The 20,832-nt window shown below is 50.0% G+C and overlaps 1 protein-coding gene and 1 long non-coding RNA gene across 3 annotated transcripts in view; one reads left to right on the forward strand and one right to left on the reverse strand.

Moving 5' to 3' along the window:
- Positions 1-1,379: 1,379 nt before the first annotated feature.
- Positions 1,380-8,562, forward strand: LOC116995981. Of its 2 annotated transcripts, XR_004417847.1 has the most exons (5): positions 1,380-1,538; positions 4,968-5,611; positions 6,171-6,262; positions 6,947-7,210; positions 7,866-8,562. It is a non-coding gene; the product is annotated as an uncharacterized LOC116995981 (long non-coding RNA). The 2 variants fall into 2 exon arrangements; XR_004417846.1 differs by lacking the exon at positions 6,947-7,210.
- Positions 8,563-13,524: 4,962 nt separating this feature from the next.
- TRIM24 (tripartite motif containing 24) overlaps positions 13,525-20,832 on the reverse strand; it is a 56,857-nt gene continuing 49,549 nt past the window's right edge. The window contains exons 15-19 of the mRNA XM_033059021.2: positions 20,104-20,402; positions 17,003-17,135; positions 15,949-16,023; positions 15,348-15,497; positions 13,525-14,540 (exon numbers count right to left, since the gene is read on the reverse strand). Coding sequence (XP_032914912.1) covers positions 14,331-14,540; positions 15,348-15,497; positions 15,949-16,023; positions 17,003-17,135; positions 20,104-20,402 — 867 coding nt within the window. The 3' untranslated portion in view covers positions 13,525-14,330. The remainder of the gene's footprint in view (positions 14,541-15,347; positions 15,498-15,948; positions 16,024-17,002; positions 17,136-20,103; positions 20,403-20,832) is intronic.

The raw sequence follows: 20,832 nt of genomic DNA on the forward strand, positions 1-20,832 counted from the left end.
CACCACCCAAATTAAAAGATAATAAAAAGAGAATTAAAACCACAAGCCAAGAAACACGCATGCTCTAAAAAAGCGAACCCAAAAAGTGGCCATGTTAAACAGTTCTCAAAAAAAGTTTAACTATATATGAAAACTTATAAATATGCAACAAGTTGATGTATTGCAAAATATATTTTAAAAAGCGTTCCGAAGCAGCGGTGTGCTCTTGGCAGCTTGCCAAGCACCCGGCCGTTTTAACCCTTTGCTTTATGTGTGTCTCCTATTGCTTTTTTATTAAACCTTTTAAATTTTACCAAAACAGTGAAACATGTTTTTCCCAGATGCCCTTCCCCAAAGGGGCCCGAAACTGCCACAAAATTCACAGGGTGTGTGTAGAATACTAAAACTTGCCACGTTTTTAATGTATATATATTGACATGTAATACTAATTTAAATATCAATTCTATCTTCTGTATGATATACAGGGATGTAAGAAACTCTGAATAGACATCTGTAGGGTTTGAAAGTAATGACGTTTTTATACATAATGAAAAAATCAAGTGCCTGAAAGCAGAAGAAAAGATGATGGGGTGAAGGAAATAAAGCAGAGCTCTATCCCAACTTTTCTCTGCAGTTTTCACACTGGGCCTGGGCTGAGCTGCGCCGTGCTGCTGCTGCCTGGTGACAGAGCCGGGCACTGCGGCATCCCCGCTGTCCCCGCCTGGGTGACACGGGACAGCGGCGCCCTCCGTGCTGCCGAGCAGGGCAAGGGCGAGAGCCGCGATCGAGCCACGCCATGTCTCTGAGTGGAGGCGAGGGGTGAAGGAGAGTTAGGAGTGCAGTCACGGCCATGAGCGGGGCCGCCGTGCGGAGCGGTGACTGAGAGGTGACAGCCGTGGCGACTGTGCTCCGCGACACAGGGCGGGGACACCGGGCTGGAGAGAGCTGCCCGTGTGCCACTCTCAACATGGCGGCGCAAAACGGCGCCCCAAGAGGGAGGACACTACAGATGGCCGGTCGGGGATGAGCCACACTCTAAGTGGCGGATGTGGCGGGACGGCGACAGAGGCGTCCCTGTCACTGCCTGCTGCCACTCGCGCGGCCCTCCCGGCGCCGTTGGCGCCACCCGCCGTGTCCCCTCAGCGGGAAACAACACGAAAAATCCCGCTGGAAGCGAGGGATCGTCGTGGAAGTGGGGGGGGGGGCGGGGGGGGAGGCGCGGAATTTCCGGCAGCCAAAAAGACAGACTCCTTTGTGAGGAGTGGGGGGCCTTGATTGCTTCTGCCAGCACCCAAGATGGCGAGAACGGGCGGAAATCTTTTGCTGCCACGCCAAAGATGGCGGCTTGGAACGCCGCTTGTCCTTCCAAAGGTGGCGACATCCTGCGCATGCGCCTTGGGCAGGGGAAAAAATGGCGGCCCAGAAGGAGCGTGCTGCTTCGATTCGGCTGGGTGAGCTCCGAGCCAGCGCTCTCAGCGCCACTTTTTGTGGCGTTTCCCGATGTGGGAGAACGGGCTGTGGTGTCAGCAGAGCCGGGAGCAGGCAGCAGGATGCAGGAGGTGAGAGGTGCGCGGCCGGAGCTGGAGCCGGGCAGGGGCAGTAGGGAGAGCTCCAGCTGCCAGCAGCTCTCTGGGAGTGCCGGATGGACGCCAGGCTGAGCAGGTGGGAGCTGTGGGTGGTGTTCGTGTCCCCGAGCTGCTGGAATGGCACCTGGCAGCAGCCCCGTGTGTCTGTGTGCACCAGCTCCAGCGCTGGCAGCCAAATTAAATCCTTATCAGATTTGTATCAAGTGCGGTGTTTATATCCGGGTGTGCTCAGTTCCCTGGGTGTGAAGGTCCTGGAAGCATCAAAGCTGAGCGGTTTGGGAGCATTCCAGGTGTGCTGTCTCCTGCTCTGTGAGCCCCACAGCAGGTGCAGGGTGAGGGAGGGATGTTCCTGTTTGGCTGGGAATTCTGTGGAAGCACATGGAGGAACGGGCCAGGCTGCGTGCGAGACAGGAGGTGAGCAAAAGGAAGGGATTCATCTGAGAGATTGCTTGGACCCACTTGAATGTTCTTCCTTTTTCTGAGCAACACTTGCATCCCTTGTTTCAGTGAAATCCCTTGAGGCTGGGAGCAAGCAAGCAAACCAAAACTGTGGGGTTTGCTCAGGGGCATTCCTGGGGGCTGGAAGCAGCTCTGGAAGGAAATGGAAGCAAATTGAAATAGAAGGAAATGCTGCTCTGCAGGGCCTGGGGGAGCTGACACAGCAGGACCCAGATGGGGAAAGGGGAATTAAAAATCCAAGCACGCAGAACCCACTGGAAATCTGTGGGGTTTTCATCAGGCAGTGCTGAGCTGCTTGGTACTGAACCTGCTGAATTCTGCAGGTTCCCATGAAAAGTGAGTTTGGATGTTTCTATTCTAGGATATATTTGGGGCACAGAGGAAAAGAAATGCATTTATGTATTAGCTTGGCATACCAGAATATACAGTTCTCAAAGTTGACTTGGCTTTTTGTTTGAAGAGAGATTAAATGAATATGGTACATTGTTAAAAATGGTGAAAAAGTGGAATGAAAGGTTCTTTTTGACTCAAACTGAAAAGATTTTTTTGTTTGTTTTGTTTTGGGTTGCCTGGATAAGGGAGATTTAGCAGATCTCACTATTTTTTCTTCTCCAGGCGAGTGAAGTGTTATCTTTTTAATTCACAAAGGGTTTGTTGTGTGTGTAATATTTCAGCAGTAATTCCACAGTGGGGGAGAGCTTGGAGCAGTCAATCTGAGTCCAGCAGGCCAGGGAGGGAGTGCTGCCCTTGGCCAGCAGTGCCCTGAAGGCAGGGAGCAGGGAGGAAAGCCCGAGGTAGGTCGGAATTCCTTCTTTTGTGGCATTCCAGAAGGTAACTGAGTCAGGAGGGAGGAGTTTGAGGCTGGTGCACTTGCAAGTGTCTGATGTCTCTGCTGGGGAGCTCTGACAGGGATTTCTGTGGGCAGTTCCCAGCTATTTTGGAATTTGGGGATGGAAGTGGGGATGGTCAGGTCTCAGGGCCACTCAGCTCTAGGACACAAAGTGGGAATATGAGGTAACATTCCTGAGGAATGTGTCTTTGAAGACATGCCGGGGAGAAGCAGGAGCATCAGGGCATCCAAGCATCCCTTCTGCCTGGGGAGATGGCAGCTCTGTCCTCACCTGCATCTGGTCCATGTCTTCCCCAGGCAATCCCAGAGGTTTCTCTCTTTGGGTGTCCTCTGAGGAAATCTGTGGTGTCTTTAGAAGGCAGTGGGCTGAGACAGACAGGGCCAGCTCTGGGCCACCACAGCTATTGATGATTTGGGTCACACACAAACCACACAAAGAAGAAAGAACGTGCAGGAAGCAGCCAAAATGTCAAACCAGGGATACACAGCTCAGTCACCTCAAGAAACATCAGCCTAAGTCTTTGAAGGAGTCCGGACAATTCAGGGGCACATGAGAAGTTTTTGGATTGGAGTCAAAGCGAGGTCTAGTCTACTAATTAATTTTTGTTAGAGACCTTACAAGCTGGCACTTCAGAAAATGGAAAATACCTTGCTATTCCTGTGTCCTTCCTGGCTCCTTTTCCAAGTCGGAATTTGTGCTTCCTATTTCCAGTGCAAATACTGCACTGTGTTTGCCTGAAGGTGAGACCAGGCAGAGTCCCAGTGGGAACCCCAGCTGGCTGCCCCTTTTATTCACAGTAATTGATTTATTGATTAGGTGGAAAGATTAATATATAATGGGGTTCCTGTATTTATTTCAAGCTGCAGATTGGATCAGAGACCAGGAACAGCCAGCATCACTGGTTCCTGAGAAGTTCCCGAGAAAGCTGTGTCCAGGCACGAGCAGTTTTCTAACTCTTCTGCACAATCTGTCTGCTTACAAGTGTGAACTAGAAATAAAAAGTGAGTTGCCTTTGAGACCTGGGAATAAGATTCCCAATTTCAGTGGCCCAAATAGGAAAGACACCAACTCCAAAGTGTGGGGATTCTGGATGCGCTTCCTTAGCTTGGCCTGGACAGAGAAGGGAAACACAGTTTAACCCTACCCTGAGTGTGCCTTCTCTTTTCTGTCACGTGAGGGGGGTGTTGCTGGCTGATGAAAAGAATATGTGGTGTAGGGCATAGGAATATTCATGCAGGGCATAGGAATCATGCATTTTTATTTTGTGTCCATTTCTAATTCCCAATTAATTTCACAATGGGTGGAATCCCCTCTCTGTTAAATCAGTGTCTTTGAAGGTGATTTGAACAGACAAACAGAACCTTGCCTTATTTTGGAAGTCCTAATGAGAACAGGCCAGGGTTGCTGTTGCTTCTGCCTCTTGCAGGATTGAGAACCCCACTGAATGACTGAAAAAACAGGATTGGTGTTTTGAGGGTCCCTTGGCAAATTGCTGACAAGGAAAAGCCCCCACCAGGATCTTGTCTGTGGCGCCTAGAGCTGCCCTGGCCACTGAAAGGAAACAATGGGAACACCTTTGAGCTCCTGCTTTTCATTCCCTCCACAATACAGAAGGTCTGGCAGAGGGGAGAGAGAGGGGCCAGGACTATTAGGGCAAGCAGAGACTTCCCAGGCCCGGATCTGAAAAGACCCGGGCATTGCAACCCTCTGACTGCTCCTGTCCCATCCTGGACTGGATGTTTTGTGTTTTGGTTTCACAGCTTGTCCCAGGAAGCCTACACAAGCCTGACACAGTGTTTGTCCTGGGTTCTGAAGAACCTGGAATTCACACCTGTGTCTCTTGGCAGTGTTTTCTGTTCCAGTTTCCCTCTGAACACTTGCTGCTGGGATACACAGGGAAAAGCCCTGTCCCTGCATGGGGTGGAGACTCCTCCCTGTCAATTCCCTCATAATAGCCAACCTAAGCTCTCTTCCTTCAAAACAGGGTGAATCTGCAAACTACTTTGCTAAATTCTTACTTTGTGTTCTGTCAAAAAACCTCCAAAACAATCCAGAAATACTAACAGGTGTCCTTTTTCCTCCTCCCTTCCAGCAACATGGCACAAATTGCAGTGATGGGAAGGGGCTGGAAGAAGCTGGATTTCACACAGTGGAGGCTGTGGATTCTGCACCAGAGAAGGAGCTGCTGAGCATCAAAGGCATCAGGGAAAAGTGAAACCAAAGCTGACAAAATCCCAGTAAGGATGTTCTGGAGCTTTAACCCAAGATATTCCACAGGGTTATCTCTGCTGGCTGGAAGTGTTGTGGTGAATTTGGAAGGTCTCCAAATGGCAGTAAAGGTGACTGGAGTTGTGACATGACTTGTGATGGGAAAAGGCAAAATGCACCAGGACAGGACTGAACTCATGGGAAGGATATTTCCATAAAATACACAAAAGGGATGTTGGAACTTTTTCTTGGAGCAGAATTTCAGTTCTGTGCAGAAGTACCAGCTTGTGCAAGGTCTGTGAAATGTGCATGGGATGATACAGGCACCTCTCCACAAGGCAGGAAATATTAATTACCGGGGGTTAATGAATGGCATGAGCTCTCCTGGCACTGCTCACTTGGGTTTTCCCTCAGGCTGAGGCAGCCATGTTTCCATGGGCTTCACCATGGCCACGGAATTCCACCAGCAGTGGTCAGACATCATCCAGATCACCACTGGCTCCAAAGAACTGGGCAAGCTGCTTCAAGGTCAGCATTTTATTATTTCTCTTTCCTGCTTAAGCTCAGTTATTGGGGTGGGGTTTTCTTATGAGTTTGATCTTTGCATGGAACCACATAAGACAAGTCTTGGTTGGATGAAAAACCTCTAGGACTGCTCTTGAATAATTGCTTTTATTTTAAAAGCTGCAGAAATAGTCTTCAATCTTTTTAGTCATGATGCAAGAGCCAGAGCTGTCCGGTTTTGGATGTTTCTGGTTTATTTAAGTCTCTGATGTGTTTAGGGAAAACAAAACCAGGCATTACCATCTCCCCATTGTTCTGGTAATCTAAAAATGAAAACAAGTGATTTTGGCTCTTCAACATATTCAGAAACACACCTGCACTCCTTATCCACAGCATGAACAAATCTCAGGATGACAAGAAGTTTTCTCTCTTTGTTTTGAAACTTTCAGCCAAATTCAGTGTTTAACTGAGTCTCTATGGATGTAATATTTTATATGTTGGATAGATACATGCACAGGTATCTGTTTGCAACGTGTGACCTTTAAATTTTTATTAATAATTATTACTGTAATTTTCACTCCAGGAGAAATAGAAACAGGATCCATAATGGAGTTATTTGGGGAATTCCATACTGGGAAGGAGCAGCTGTGTCCCAGCCAGGCAGTCACTGCTCAGGTGGGTGGTTTGCCTCATTACAGCCCAGTATTCAGACATTGCAGCCTTGTGCTATTTGCTCATTTGGGCACCTCCCTTGACTTTCTAAGTGTCTTTTAATGTCCAGAGGTTGCCATTCCATAAAGTATAATGGCTTGGACTTATTTTGATCATTTAGTTGACTCCCTAAACTTCCCAGCTTCTCAGCCCAAAGTTGAGCACCTGTCATCTTGTGTAGAATCACAGAATCCTGGAGTGGTTTGGGTGGGAAGGGACCTCAAAGCTCATCCAGTTCCATGGGCAGGGACACCTTCCACTATCCCAGGTTGCTCCGAGCTCCTCGGCCTTGGACACTGTCAGGGATCCAGGGGCAACCACAGCTTCTCTGAGCACCCTGTGCCAGGGCCTCAGCGCCCTCACAGGGAGGAATTTCTTCCCAATATCCTATCCATCCCTGCCATGTGTCATTGGGAAGCCATTCCTCCTGGTCCTGGCACTCCAAGGTGACAGGTACTGCAAAGGGAAGGAGTCAGAGATGAGCACCAGGAATGTTTCCTCTTGGTTTTCCCAGCTGAAAGGGACTTCAATCACAATAACTTGAGATACTATTTGTTGTATGAGCTCAGTGAGGGCATGTGGCAGTATCTGCCACGTCTGTATTTATGGATCCTTTATTCCCTGTTCATTCCTTTCCTTCTCCTTTAGCTCCCCATAGACTGCAGGGAGTAAGGGAAAAGCCACATCCATGGGCACAGAGGGGACTTTGCATCCAGAGCAGCTCCTGGCCGTGGCTGAAAGGTCAGTGAGTGGCAGACAGGAGCAGATGGACTCACAGCTCAGCTGGAAAATGTTCCCACAGGTGCTGGAGGCTGATCTGGCAGGTGTTCCCTTTGGAAAGCTCCGGTGTTGCCGTTCCTCTCCCATCTCTGCCGCTCTCTCCCCACAGCTCTTGTGTCATTGTCCTCACAGGTGATTTCCCTCTCTTGCTACTGGGAGGGACTGGGAGCTTCCCAAGCAGCTGGGACAGGACTGGCTGCATCCTGTCAGCTCTTCCTGACGGGAATTTGATCTAATCCTGCTGGCTGCTCCCACAGCAAGGACTGCTCCCGTGTTCTCTGTCCCCAGGGAATATTTGGCAGCCAAGCAAAGGAGAGGAAGTGCAGTGGTACTTCAGCAGGCACAGGTGTGTCTGTGCTGCTGTGTGCAGGGTGTCCTTGGAATCATGGAATCCTTCAGGCTGGAGGAGCCCTCTGAGATCACCGTGCCCAGTTGTTCCCTGGCGCTGCCGAGGCCACCGCTGTCCTGTGTCCCCAAGTGCCACATCCTCACAGCTTTAAATCCCTCCAGGGATGGGCTCCACCCCTGCCCTGGGCAGCTGTGCCAGGGCTGGACAGCCTTTCCTCAGAGACTTCCCAATATCCAACCTACACTTCCCCTGGGATCACGTGAGGCCATTTCCTCTTTTCCATTTCCAATGGTTCAAATCATTCCCTTCTCTTTTCATCACCACGGGTTCCATTTTCCCTCTGGTTTTGTTTCTGCCAGGGATGTGAGTTTTTCTTCAGTCTTCTGGCAAACTCCAGGAGCTCCAAGGTTCATCCCTTTTTTCCCCCTGATTTTGCAGGAATGGCCTCTGGCAGCCCTGGACAAGGTGGCTCTGCCAGGGCTTTAACAGCACCCGCCAGGCCCAGCTGCTGGATCAGGCTGAAGACTGACAACTCCTTTTCCTGCATCCCCAGGGATGTTTCCCTGTGCCTCCTGGGCAGGGATCCCATGGGACCACACCCCTGGGTGTCCCTGGAGAATTGGGTTTCCTCGGTGAAGCAAAGCTGAAGGGTTTGTCCATGGAGGGAATGGTGATTTATAAACCAAAGCAGAGTGGTACTGCACACCAGGGATTTGGGATGATCCCAATCCATGATCTTTCTGTTCATTTTCTCTTGGATGCTGCAGCCTGCTGTCCTGGGGAAGCTGTTCCTTTCCATTTCCATCTAATTTCCTGCATTTCATTAATTGTCTGTGGAAATCTGCTTTTAATGGAAAGGCCCAGGAGGATATTGGTGACATCCCGGGCTCCTGGGATTCACAGGTGTGCGCTCAGACCAAGGATTGTCCTGGCTGGCAGCAGCTGCACCAACCTCCCAGGAATGTCAGTCTGGATTTGTCTTTTCTCCCAATTCTCCCAGTTCTCAGTCTGGGGGTGCAGTGCAGCCCAGCCCTGTGCATCTCCTAGAAGTTCTGGGGTTAAAAATGTTCTTTTATAATCTGCAATATTTCCCTAGAAACTCCATTAAATAAAGAATAAAACGGTATCAGTATCATTTGGGTTGGTTAATTAAATCATTGAGAGGGGGTTGAGATACACAATGAGGAGAAGAGCATTGCTGCCCTGCTGGATTGGGAAATCCGAGTGCAGTTCCCTGGGGAGGCTGAGGGGAAGGGGAGCTGAGCCTCAGGCTGGGTTGTGGCAGTGGGAATTGGGTGAAAAGGGGAGAGGGGAGATCCCCCAGGATCGCCTGAGGACAGCTCTGCTGGGTTCGGGTATCCCTGCCCCAAGACTGATCCTGCTTGAAGGGCAGTGGAGGAAGCAGCGGGATGTGCGGGGGGCTGTGCTGGAACCCCCCAGCCCCGGTCAGGACCAGGGGAGCTGGGACTGCCCCCGGACCGGGACCGGCGGGGCTTGGACTGTCCCGGACCGGGAGGGCTTGGGCTGTCCCGGACCGGCACTGGGTGGGCTGGACCTGTACAGGACCGGCGGAGCTTGGGCTGTTCCGGACCGGGACCGGGATGGCTCGGGCCGTCCCGGACCGGTGCCTGGGGGGCTCGGGCTGTCCCGGACCGGGTCCAGGGAGGCTGGGTCTGTCCCGGTACCGGCGGGGCTCGGGTCTGTCCCCGACCGGCGGGGCTCGGGCTGTCCTGAACCGGGACCGGGGGGGCTCGGGCTGTCCCGGACCAGCGACCTGGGGGGCTCGGACTGTCCCGGACCGGGACCAGGGGAGATCGGGCTGTCCCGGACCGGCACCGGCGGGGCTGGACCTGTACAGGACCGGCGAGGCTTGGGCTGTCCCGGACAGGGATCGGAGGGGCTCGGGTTGTCCCGGATCGGCACCGGCGAGGCTGGGGATATTCCGGACCGGGACCAGGGAGGCTGGGTCTGTCCCGGTACCAGCGGGGCTGGGTCTGTCCCCGACCAGCGGGGCTCGGGCTGTCCTGGAGCGGGACCGGGGCGGCTCGGGCTGTCCCGGACCGGCACCAGCGGGACTCGGACTGTCCCGGACCGGGACCGGGGGGGCTTGGACTGTCCCGGACCGGCACCGCCGGGGCTGGACCTGTACAGGACCGGCGGGGCTGGGTCTGTCCCCGACCGGCGGGGCTCGGGCTGTCCTGGACCGGGACCGGGGGGGGTTGGGCGTGTCCCGGACCGGGACATGGGGGGACCGGAACCGTCTCGAACCGGGAGGGCTCGGGCTGTCCCGGACCGGCACCGGCGGGGCTGAGGATGTCCCGGAACAGGGACCGGGGCGGCTGGGGCTGTCCCGGACCTGCGAGCTGGGGGGCTCGGGTTGTCCCGGACCGGGACCGGGTGGGGTGAGGCTGTCCCGGACCGGCACCGGCGGGGCTCGGACTGTCCCGGACCGGGACCGGGTGGGGCTCGGACTGTCCCGGACCGGGGGGGCTGGACCTATACAGGACCGGCGGGGCTGGGGCTCTCCCGGAAAGGGACCGGGGAGTGTGAGACTGTCCCGGACCAGTATCCAGGGGGCTCGGTCGGTTCAGGACCGGGACCGGCGGGGCTTGGACTGTCCCGGACCGGCACCAGGGGAGCTGGGACTGTGCTGGACCGGGACCGGCGGGGCTTGGACTGTCCCGGACCGGCGGGGCTTGGACTGTCCCGGACCGGCACTGGGGGGGGCTGAACCTGTACAGGACCGGCGTGGCTTGGGCTGTCCCGGACCGGGACCGGGGGGGGCTCGGGCTGTACCGGACCGGGACCGGGGGGCTTGGACTGTCCCGGACCGGCACCGGGGGGGGCTGGGGCTCTCCCGGAAAGGGACCGGGTAGTGTGAGGCTGTCCCGGACCGGTACCCGGGGGGCTCGGTCGGTTCAGGACCGGGACCGGGGAGGGTTCGGACTGTCCCGGACCAGCGACCTGAGGGGCTCGGGTTCTCCCGGACCGGGACCGGCGGGACTAGGGCTGTCCCGGACCGGGGGGGCTGGACCTATACAGGACCGGCGGGGCTCGGACTGTTCCGGACCGGGACCGGGGGGGCTGGAGCTGTGCAGGACTGGGACCGGGTGTGTCGGACTGTCCTGGACCCTGGACCGGGGGGGCTGGGTCTGTCCCGGGCCGGCAGGGCTCGGGCTGTCCCGAACCGGGACCGGTGGGGCTCGGGCTGTCCCGGACCAGGACCGGCTGGGCTCGGGCTTTCCTGGACCGGGACCGGGGGGGCTGGGGCTCTCCCGGAAAGGGACCGGGGGGATTCGGGCTGTCCCGGACCGGGATCGGGAGGACTCGGACTGTCCCGGACCAGGACCGGGGGGGCTGGGGATGTCCCGGACTGGGACTGGGGGAGTCGGATTGTCCCGGACCGGGACCGGGGGTGCTGGGTCTGTCCCAGTCCGGCAGGGCTCGGGCTGTCCCGGACCGGCGGGGCTGGAGCTGTCCCGGACCGGGACCGGGGCTGTCGGACTATCCCGGACCCTGGACCGGGGGTGCTGGGTCTGTCCCAGACCGGCAGGGCTCGGGTTGTCCCGGATCGGCACCGGCGAGGCTGGGGATATCCCGGACCGGGATCGGGGGGGCTGGGTCTGTCCCGGTACCGGCGGGGCTGGGTCTGTCCCCGACCGGCGGGGCTCGGGCTGTCCTGGGCCGGGATCGGGAGGGCTCGGACTGTCCCGGACCGGGACCAGGGGGGATCGGGCTGTCCCGGACCAGCACCGGGGAGGCTCGGGCTCTCCCGGAAAGGGGCCAGGGAGTGTGAGGCTGTCCTGGACCGGTACCCGGGGGGCTCGGTCGGTTCACGACCGGAACCGGGGAGGGCTCTTACTGTCCCGGACCGGGGGGGCTCGGGCTGTCCTGGACCGGGACCGGGGGAGCTCGGACTGTCCCGGTCCAGCGACCTGGGGGGCTCGGGTTCTCCCGGACCGGGACCGGCGGGACTGGACCTGTACAGGACCGGCGGGGCTGGGGCTGTCCCGGACCGGCAGGGCTCGGACAGTCCCGAACCGGGTCCAGTGGGGCTCGGGCTGTACCAGACCGGGACCGGGGGGGCTTGGACTGTCCCGGACCGGCACTGGCGGGGCTGGGGCTCTCCCGAACCGGCAGGGCTCGGGCTATCCCGGTCCAGGACCGGGGGGAAGTTGGGCGTGTCCCGGACCGGGACATGGCGGGGCCGGAGCCGTCCCGAACCGGGAGGGCTCGGGTTGTCCCGGACCGCGACCGGCGGGGCTGGGGATGTCCCGGACCAGTAGCCAGGGGGCTCGGGCTGCCCCGGACCGGCACCGGGAGGGCTCGGGCTGTCCTGGACCGGTACCCGGGGGGCTCGGTCGGTTCAGGACCGGGACAGGCGGAGCTGGGGATGTCCAGGACCGGAACCGGCGAGGCTGGGGATGTCCCGGACTGGGGAGGGCTCGGGCTGTCCCGGACCGGGACCGGCGATGCTGGAGCTGTACCGGACCGGCGGGGCTCAGCTTCTCTTCTTCCTAAACCCTCTCCCCCTCCTTCCTCCTCCTCGTGTTCCCCTTGTTTTTCTCCCTTTCCCCCTTCCCTGCCCTTTCGGCTTCCCCTCCTTCTCCCGTCTTTACGTTTTCTTCCTGGTCCCACTGTTCCTGTTCTTTCTCCCCCAAACCCTCCCCCCCCATTTTTCCTTTCCTGTCCCTACCCCGTACCCCCTTCTATTCCCCCTCCCGTGTCCACCGTCCCTCTCCCCCCACCCGGCCGTTCCCCTCCCCTCCCGCTTCTCTCCGCAGCCCATCCCTGCTGTCCCTGTCATCCCTGCTGTCCCTCGTCTCTGTCCCCTCTCCCTTTGCTCCCCCGCAGCCGCGGGGTTCGGGGTGCCGGATAATAAAGGCCACAGAGCCCGAGCCGGCTGAGTTCAGGATCTTTGCCTTAGCACCCTGCTCTCACGGTCATGAGGAAGGTCCTGCCTGGGATGGGAATGGCTGCGGCCAGCAAGGGAATTCCTATGCAAACGCAGCTCCTTCTTTCTGTTAATGCTTTCACACCAGCCCTTTCCAGGATTTACTCAGGAACTGCAAAGGCACTTGTTCCATGTCCTTTTTCAGGGAGAAATGAGTAGGATTAGTCCTGAGGGTCCATGACCAAAGCATTTCTGGAGAGTGTCGGGGCTGGTCCAGCCTGCAGAGGGGCATTTGCTGCAGGTGAGCGTTCACAGCCCCAAATCACAGCAGCTGCTGAGGCTGGGGCTGCTTTTCTGGCCCAGAGCTGCATGGAGCCCTTGGTGGCTCTCACTCCCTGCCAGGAAAGCTCCTTGGTGTCTCCTCAGTGTGTCCCAGCTGGCTGGGAATGGGGGCAGGAGGAGGCTGGGCAGCCCCAGGAAGGGAACCAGCACCTCTTGTCCTTGGTGTTTGCAGGGGAGGAGCTGTGCCTGCAGTGTCCTGCCTGTGGCTCACAGCGTGCCAAGTACACATCCAGGGATGGGTACTGGGATTCCTGGGCAGTGCTGGGATGGATGTGGATAAACGGCTGCCTGCAGCTCCTGGGCCAGGGGCTGCCCTGAACAGGCACCTGGAGATGCTTCAGCACAGACAGACCCACTGACACCCCAAATGACCCCCAGGAACAGCTGTCAATACCTGGGAATGTCAGCAGGGCTCAGACAGCAATTCCTGGTGCTGATCTCCTGGAGCTCCTGCACACACCTGCATGTCCCACCCACCCCAAATCCCTCCCCTTCCAGCCTAGAGACATCATCCATCAGCAGTGTTATAACCAAGGGAACCTTTCCTCACAAAAATTAAACCCTGAGCAATGGCTCTCAGAGATGCCTCAAAATAAAATGTTGGAGTTGGGTTAAGTTTGGAACTACAGAAGTGATGGAAAACATTCACAAGAGGGTCCCACTGGAGGTGTGCTCCAAGGGCAGAAGTAATCCCAGTGTTGTCAGAGCTACTGGAAAGCAGATGGAACAAAATAAGGTAATTCACCATCATTTTCTGGTGGTCAGGGACAGATGAAGGGCAATACCTTTCTTTTCAAACTTGTGTACTCCCAAGGGAATACTGTTTGCATGCTGACATACATAGAAATATGGGAAAAAGAATGAGATTGTGCACAGAAAGGATGCTTTTGTTCTCCTCTTTAAAAACTCACAAAAATGACTGGTTTTGCAAACAAACATTTTTCCACTCAAGACTTTCCCACCAACTTCATTAAACAGAGGTACATCACAGTTGAGACACCTGTTAAACAAAATAATACAGAAATACCATTGTTTCCTGCTGGTGGTGAGAAAAATGGTGCAAACCAAAATATTTTGTCCTTTACTTTCTCCAGTAAAAACTCTCACACAAAATCCCAAAATCCTCTTCCTTTTTTTTTTGTTTTCTCCCCAAGTTCGTTTTAACACCCTCTCTTATATTTTAAAACTTCCAATAACTTTGTTGGGGGCAACTACGCTTCTGTTATATCAATCAGTAATTGCAGGACAATGACATTATACCATCTTTTTTCATGTCTTGTGTGAAGTACAGAGAGATCAAATTATGACCAGCCACATGCCTTTGGTAAAATTAAAAGTCTGGTGAGATCACATTTTCTTCAAACTCAGGAAGCCACATGTCAAACTCATGTTGTATTTTGAAGTTCAATTCTATACAAACTTCTTCTTCAAAGCCCAGTTAAACAGCTGTCACCCTACAGAAATGGCAATTTCTGAGCTGCTCCAAAAAAGAGATGAAAGGTTTGAACTTCAGAGAAGCTTTCCACATGCCTTGATCTCCATTAGGTTTGTGTTTCAGACAGGGGTAGAAAGTCTAGTAAATATTCTCAAACCTACAAGTCAAAACAGTGATACCAGTGATAAATATTCTCAGTCTTTAAAAAACTTTCTGTAGGAACACATGTGGCTCATTTAAGCAGCTGACGGTCTTCTGCTTTGAGGCGTTTTTTTCGGGGCTGTACAAAGTCATCATCCGAGTCATCGCTGAGTTCTGGGTTATCCTTGTCACTCTGGCTGGTTGGTTGTACAGGGAACTTTCTTTCAGGATAAAGGTTACTTAGAAGATCTTCAAAGTAGGCTTCGAGTTTCATGCCAGCATCAGCCACTTCTGAATCGGGCTGTTGGGTGAATGAACAACATCAGTGCATCATGAAATGGCTTTTTACTTAGAACACATTAGGTAAAACCTACAAACATAACTTAGCAGCAACATTCCAGGGCTCCAAAGAGCACAAAAACACAGAGTGAGAGCAGATCTTCCAGCCAACAACCTCCAATGATTTTTGGTCTCTGACAGGTGACCACTAAAGTCACACTGCCTGGGTTCTCAAAGCTACATAAAGAGTCTAAGAATTCTTAAATCCTGACTGGGGTGGGAGCAGGGGGACAGAATTGTGTTGTGCTGTGGAACACATGGATATGCCCTCAGAATGTTATAAACTTATCTAGCTTACAGATCTTTTTAGTAACAGTGAAAATATTACTTGGTAGACAGTGATTGTAATCTGGAAAACTGAGCAGTCCTGAAGTGATCCACAGCCACCACAGCTATCTTCTTTCCTGAAGCAGAGATCACCAGTTCAGGAAAAATTCCTTGTTATTAAGGGTGACTGGATGAGAACCCCACAGAGACCACTTGAAGAAGCCTTTATTCCCACTGTAATTCTCTCTCATTTTGTGGTCCACTCAGAACCTGCATCTCTATTGCACCACATGTTGCCTTATGTGCAGTAGGGGGTAACAGCAATTACTTAACGTGCAACTCGAAGTCTTAAGGGTGAGTACAGAGCTCCCAGAATGAAAATCCCACTGAATTTAAGTTCAATACATAAGTTCTTATGTTTAAGTTCTACCCATTACAGTTTTCCTGAAAGCAGCTAAGCCAAAAAAAACCCAAAATCTGATGAAGTGTGTATTTTTCTAACCTCATTAAATTCAGCACAGTTCTGGAAAATCAGTCTGAAATCAGCCACAAAATCTTCTGGTTTTGTGTAGCATGAATTGGTCACTTCAAGTCTTTTCTTGATGGTTGACAAGTCCATAGGCTTTTTGATTATTTTGTAGTAATCAGGGACCTAAGTAGAGGAAAAATAGTTCAAAATGCAATTGTGTTCATAAGTTATTGTTTTAAAAATCTTTAGATTTCAGGGAGTGAGCAAGATTTTCTCTTCAAGTCAGTAAGAAATCCAATTTCATAATTGGACCCCAATTCTCAAAAGAAGGTAATGTTTAAAACCCCCAAATATATCCCAATTTACCTTCTCAGTTATATAACTCAGGATGTGAAGTTAGCAGTGTTAGAACTTACTTTCTGTAACTATTTTAGAAGTATTAAGTAGAATCAGTTATTGTGGAATTTTACTTGAAATGCTTTCACTTCTCCCTTCAGACAGTTTGAATAAAACTAAACATGTTCAATGCACTGAATGTCTGTGGAATTTGACTTAGGATAATGGACTTGAGAATGCCATTAGAAACACAGCAAATATGCTGCTACCATAAAATAGAACAAAGTGAGGTACATACTGTGGGAGGAACTGGATCTTGAAAGGCAGGACTCATTTCATGACAGTAGAGGTACAGCAGGAGTCTTTCACACTTCTGTGTCAAGAGAAATAGATACCCAAGTGATGCAGGAATCCTACATGGCTTATTCTAAAATCACAAACTACAGAAAATACAGAACTCAATACTGACCTTTTTCTTTGTGTAAACAAATATATTAAACTGGATCTTGAGCCTTGAAAGAGCTTCTAAAAATACTTATGTGTGATTTTATGCTTGCTGATTCTTTATCAGAATCTTTACAGGGCTTATAACTTAAGATTTAATGCAAAATACAAAGAGAGCACATGAAAATAATGGTGTGACAGAGTCTGTCCTCCACACACATAGACACTGCTCTTGATGGGCAATATGATCTGTCCTAAGGTAAGGATACCAGGTGGGAATTGCAGGAGGAACTGTCTGTGTGCTTGCATAATTAATGCATTCCAGAGGTGATGGTTGTGATGGGTCTTGGTACACATGGGCCTGCAGAAGGGTACAAAATGCTCCAGGAGACTGGGCCAGCCGGGCAAACTGAGCTCCTGAGGCTGCAGGGCAGCTTCAGGTGGATCCCACCCCAGCAGGATACAACCGGCACAAGGATGGGAATACTCAGCTTTGGACAGGTGAACTCAGATCCAGCCACAAGTGGGGATAAAATTCTGAAGTAGCTCTATGTGTGCTTTGCAATTGTGCTTTCTGCAAACCTGCACATCTCCAGCTGAACCTGCCCATGCTATAGCCCTTCAGACCTGCTTCTACTATACACTGCATTGGCAATATTTACATACTGTGTTAGCAATAAATCTCATCATAATCTCCTACTCAATCAGTGTCAGGAGCCTGGGAGTCTTCTCTCTACTACTCTTCCATAAATGGTTCTACATGTAGACCAAGACCCCAAATAAAATACTAATTTCAGTACTATTTACACAAGTTGCCAACTGGAAACAGGTGAAACACTAAAGAAAGTTTCTAACACAGTTCAAAATTGCTTCAGCTTAAAAGTTTTAAATAATAATTTTATCCTTACCCTGCGATCTATGGGTGCCAAACCCATGGTGTCTTCTAATTTCCTTTTTTCAGAGCTGTGAGCAGGTTTATCGCAGTCATATTCAACTTCAGGCTTGTTCAAATCCCGACAGAATGTACAAATCCACTCTCCACTGCAGAAGACAAACAGACACATTGGCCTCTGTGAGGGAGCACTCTTTGCCAGAAAGTGTACCACATATTTCTGGATAAATCCCTAATTTGTGGGGTGGGTTTTCTCTTCATCTCTTGTTTTCTTGGTGGTGGTACAAAAGGCTGTGACAGCTGGCAAAAATGCTTTGCTACAACTTTGTTTCCTTTTAGTGGCAGTGGTGTCATTAATGGTGTCCTATCAGAGAGATAGATGGGCTCTACCTTTGTCAACACTGAAGTTTTTCACTTGAGCTTGCAGGATTTAAGGACAGCACTATGAAGAGCCCTGTACAACCCTAACTACAGAGAGACTGAAGGATTCATATGGGCTGAACAGAGAAAAGTGTTAGTATTGTCTGGTGAGAACTACATAGCCTCTACAAGCTTGATCTACAACACATTACTTATCTACAGAGATCACCATAGACAGGATTCTTTGTAAAACTGAAAATATTTCATTCCCTAAAACTTTCAGATGTTCATGATTCTACCAGTTTGTATAAGACAATATTGGAGATTTAAATGTCAGCATAAGAGAGTAAGTTCTGCAAGCTGTGTGCACTGATTGTTGAACACAATTTATGAACTTGAAAGTTTTGAAAAAACTATCAAGAGTTTAAACTTTTAATATAGTTCTTTACGAAAAAAGAAACCTGCAAGCTTGCAGATAACCACCAGAGGGCTGAATCATTACACAATAGACAGAATCCAGCCATAACTACTACTGGGATCAACTGCATGTATTTACCAGAGGTATGTTATCATCAAGTGTCTTCATAAATGGCTAGTAGTTTATTCAGTACCCTTTATTTAAAGTCAGTAATAAGGCCAAAGACTTCACAAATTTTAAAAGGAAATATAAGTGTTTTCTATTCAGAGTGATCCAAACATTTTCACCACCTGCCAGTTTTAGCATCTAGTGGTGAATGATGGGCATTTTGCTTCAAGTAGTTTTACTTTCTACTGTCTTAACTTCACAGAATGATTTATGACAGTGTCACCCCTGTGCCTAGACTAGCCTTATAGAAATGGTGTGGCAGCTACACAACAACTGACACAGGCCATGACCTAAAGCTGTTGTGATACAAGAAAACAAGGAACAAATTCAAGACAGAAGAATGATCCATTAAGCTATCTAAGCATCAGGAAGAATAGGGCAGGTTGGAATGAAGGAAAGATTATGCAGTGACTTTACAAATCTACGTGGGAATGTTCTTTCAAACTGAGAGTAGATTCGGACTGGAATCTAAAAAGTTTTTTAAGGTGAGGACTGTGACACACGGGCACAGATTGCCCAGAGAGGTGGTGGATGCTGAATCCCTGGAACCATTCAAGGTCAGGTTCGATGGGGCTCTGAGCAACCAGACCTAGTTGAAGATGTCCCTGAGCATTGCAGGGGGGTTCAAATTAGAGGCCTTAAACGTCTCTTCCACCTAAAACCACCCTGTGCCTCTATGAAGCTCTGAAATTGCTCTATGCACCTGAAACAGGAACAAAAAGCAACCATGAAAGCAGCAGACTGACACAGTAATAACAAAATTATTTTGTGTGTTTGAAGGAACTAATGCTACGAGACTAGAGTGTGTTTGGCAGATTTAAAGCTGGGGGGAAAAAACAACAAGCAACCCCACAAAGATGAGAACAAAAACCTGATACATCAGCAGTCAGGTAGAAACTTGAGCTCTCTGTTCCTGGAGCCCAGGAACTCATGCACCTGTAATAGTATGCACCTTTACAGATCTGAACATCTGCCATCAAAGTGGCTTTTGGCTCCCTTGGCCTCAGCCATCATTACCTCAATTTCCACTGAATGATCAAGTAAAAATGAAGTATTTTAAAAGAGTTGTAATTAAATATTTAATTTTAAGAGAAACCAAGTCTGGTAAGGGATAGTTATCTACCTTCTTCAAGATTATTCGTTCTGGCAAAGGAAACAAAGTATTTATTAATTTAAATGCTTACTGTAACCTTAATGGGTTTCCCTTATGGTATAAAGTTGTAGCATAGCATTGTTTCAGTAAAAAAAAACAACCCTGCAATTTGAAGTTTCAAAAAGTAAGATAAATATTTTATGTACCATTTCAAGTGAGATTTAAAAGAAAGATATACTTCCAGAAGTATGCCTGTTCATCAGAGTAGCAGAGAGATGATCAATCTGCTTATCTAAGTTGCTATCCAAATGTTTTACAGCAGTAAACTGTGCTGATATTTAATCAGAAAACCTATTATTTATAAAAGCATTAACACCAATGAGCATGTTACAGCCAATGTTTTTATCCTTTAATACAAACAAGCTTACTGTGTGACATTTCCAAGCTGGGGCATTGCGAAATGCTGTTTATTTTAATCAAGGACACTAATTCCAGAAGCAAATGCTGGTAATGCTTATAACAATAATCTATTTAAGACTCTATTTTGAAAGTCAAGAAACTAAGCAATGGTTTTCTAACAGTCAATCAAGAAAACTTAATGCTTGTTTCAACACTGACTGAGATGCTATAAAATATGTCAGTCACTACATATCCCATGCTTGGAATGTAGCCATGTTTAGCACTGAAGTAATATATTTAATACTTTATTAATTCAGATTTTTCCTGTAGACATCTCTCTTTTTTTTTTTTTTAAGAGATCATTATTATTAAGAAATACAACTATTTTCAGTCACCCTTAAAACATTTTTTTGACAGATTGGTAATTCTGTGTCCCAGTTTTAATAAGCAAGATCACATCTAGGCCATCTATTAATTGTCAAGTAAATGAAGAGTTTTGCTAGATTTTGTAGAAAAATATACAAATAAGCTGAAGTTTTATGAAATTTAGATATCCTCCAACTAATAAAACTGCTGGACACAAGACTTTAAAGAAGACACTGCTCTTGCTGGGTTTCACAATACAAGTCTAATGTATCTTAGTGCAATGTTAGATGGAACTGAAATAGTCAATAATTACCTTGGAAAGCTCATCAACGTAGGGACATGACAAGAAAGATGGAATACTTTGGGACACTTCTCACAGCAAAGAAGCTTCCCTCCATTTTGACACACAGCACACCAATCTTCATTGGGATCATCCTCTTTTCTGCCCTCACCAGTGTGGGAGGATCCCATCCATCCTGTTTTCCCAGGGAATGTATTCTCCTGCAGTACCCCTGGCTGGTCATCTGTGCTGTCTGGTGCATCTGTTCTTAGAACAGTTTCATCAGAAGTGGAATTGTGATTGGTATCCAGCAGCAAGGAAGTAAGTATGGACTGCAGGAAGAAACAAAGGAAGTCAGATTACAGTATTTATGTGAATTTACGTGACCCTAACAACGTGCAAACTGACCTGAATAACAGATTTACGTGCCAGCAGCTTGCAACAGGCATGCAGAAGTGACTAACACACTGTAACAAGGCTATTTACTGCTCCACCAATAAAAAATTAATCTCTGATGGCCCAAAAATCTAGTACCTTATTTATGGATATTCCTGTACTATGACCTGAAAACTTCATCTCTGAAAATTATTTCAGGATCTCCCTGGTTTTCAATGGATAAAAGCACTCTGATCATACAATTTAATTTAATTTTGAATTTCACCTCTTCCTTTTATTTAGCTTTTCAGTCTTCCCCTGAAACAGTTCCCAACAGAATACAAGTACAGTAATTTCATGATTATAAGTCGCACGTCTGGGTGTCAG

This window comes from Catharus ustulatus, chromosome 4 (genome assembly GCF_009819885.2).
Source record: "Catharus ustulatus isolate bCatUst1 chromosome 4, bCatUst1.pri.v2, whole genome shotgun sequence".
NCBI classification, from domain to species: Eukaryota; Metazoa; Chordata; class Aves; order Passeriformes; family Turdidae; genus Catharus; species Catharus ustulatus.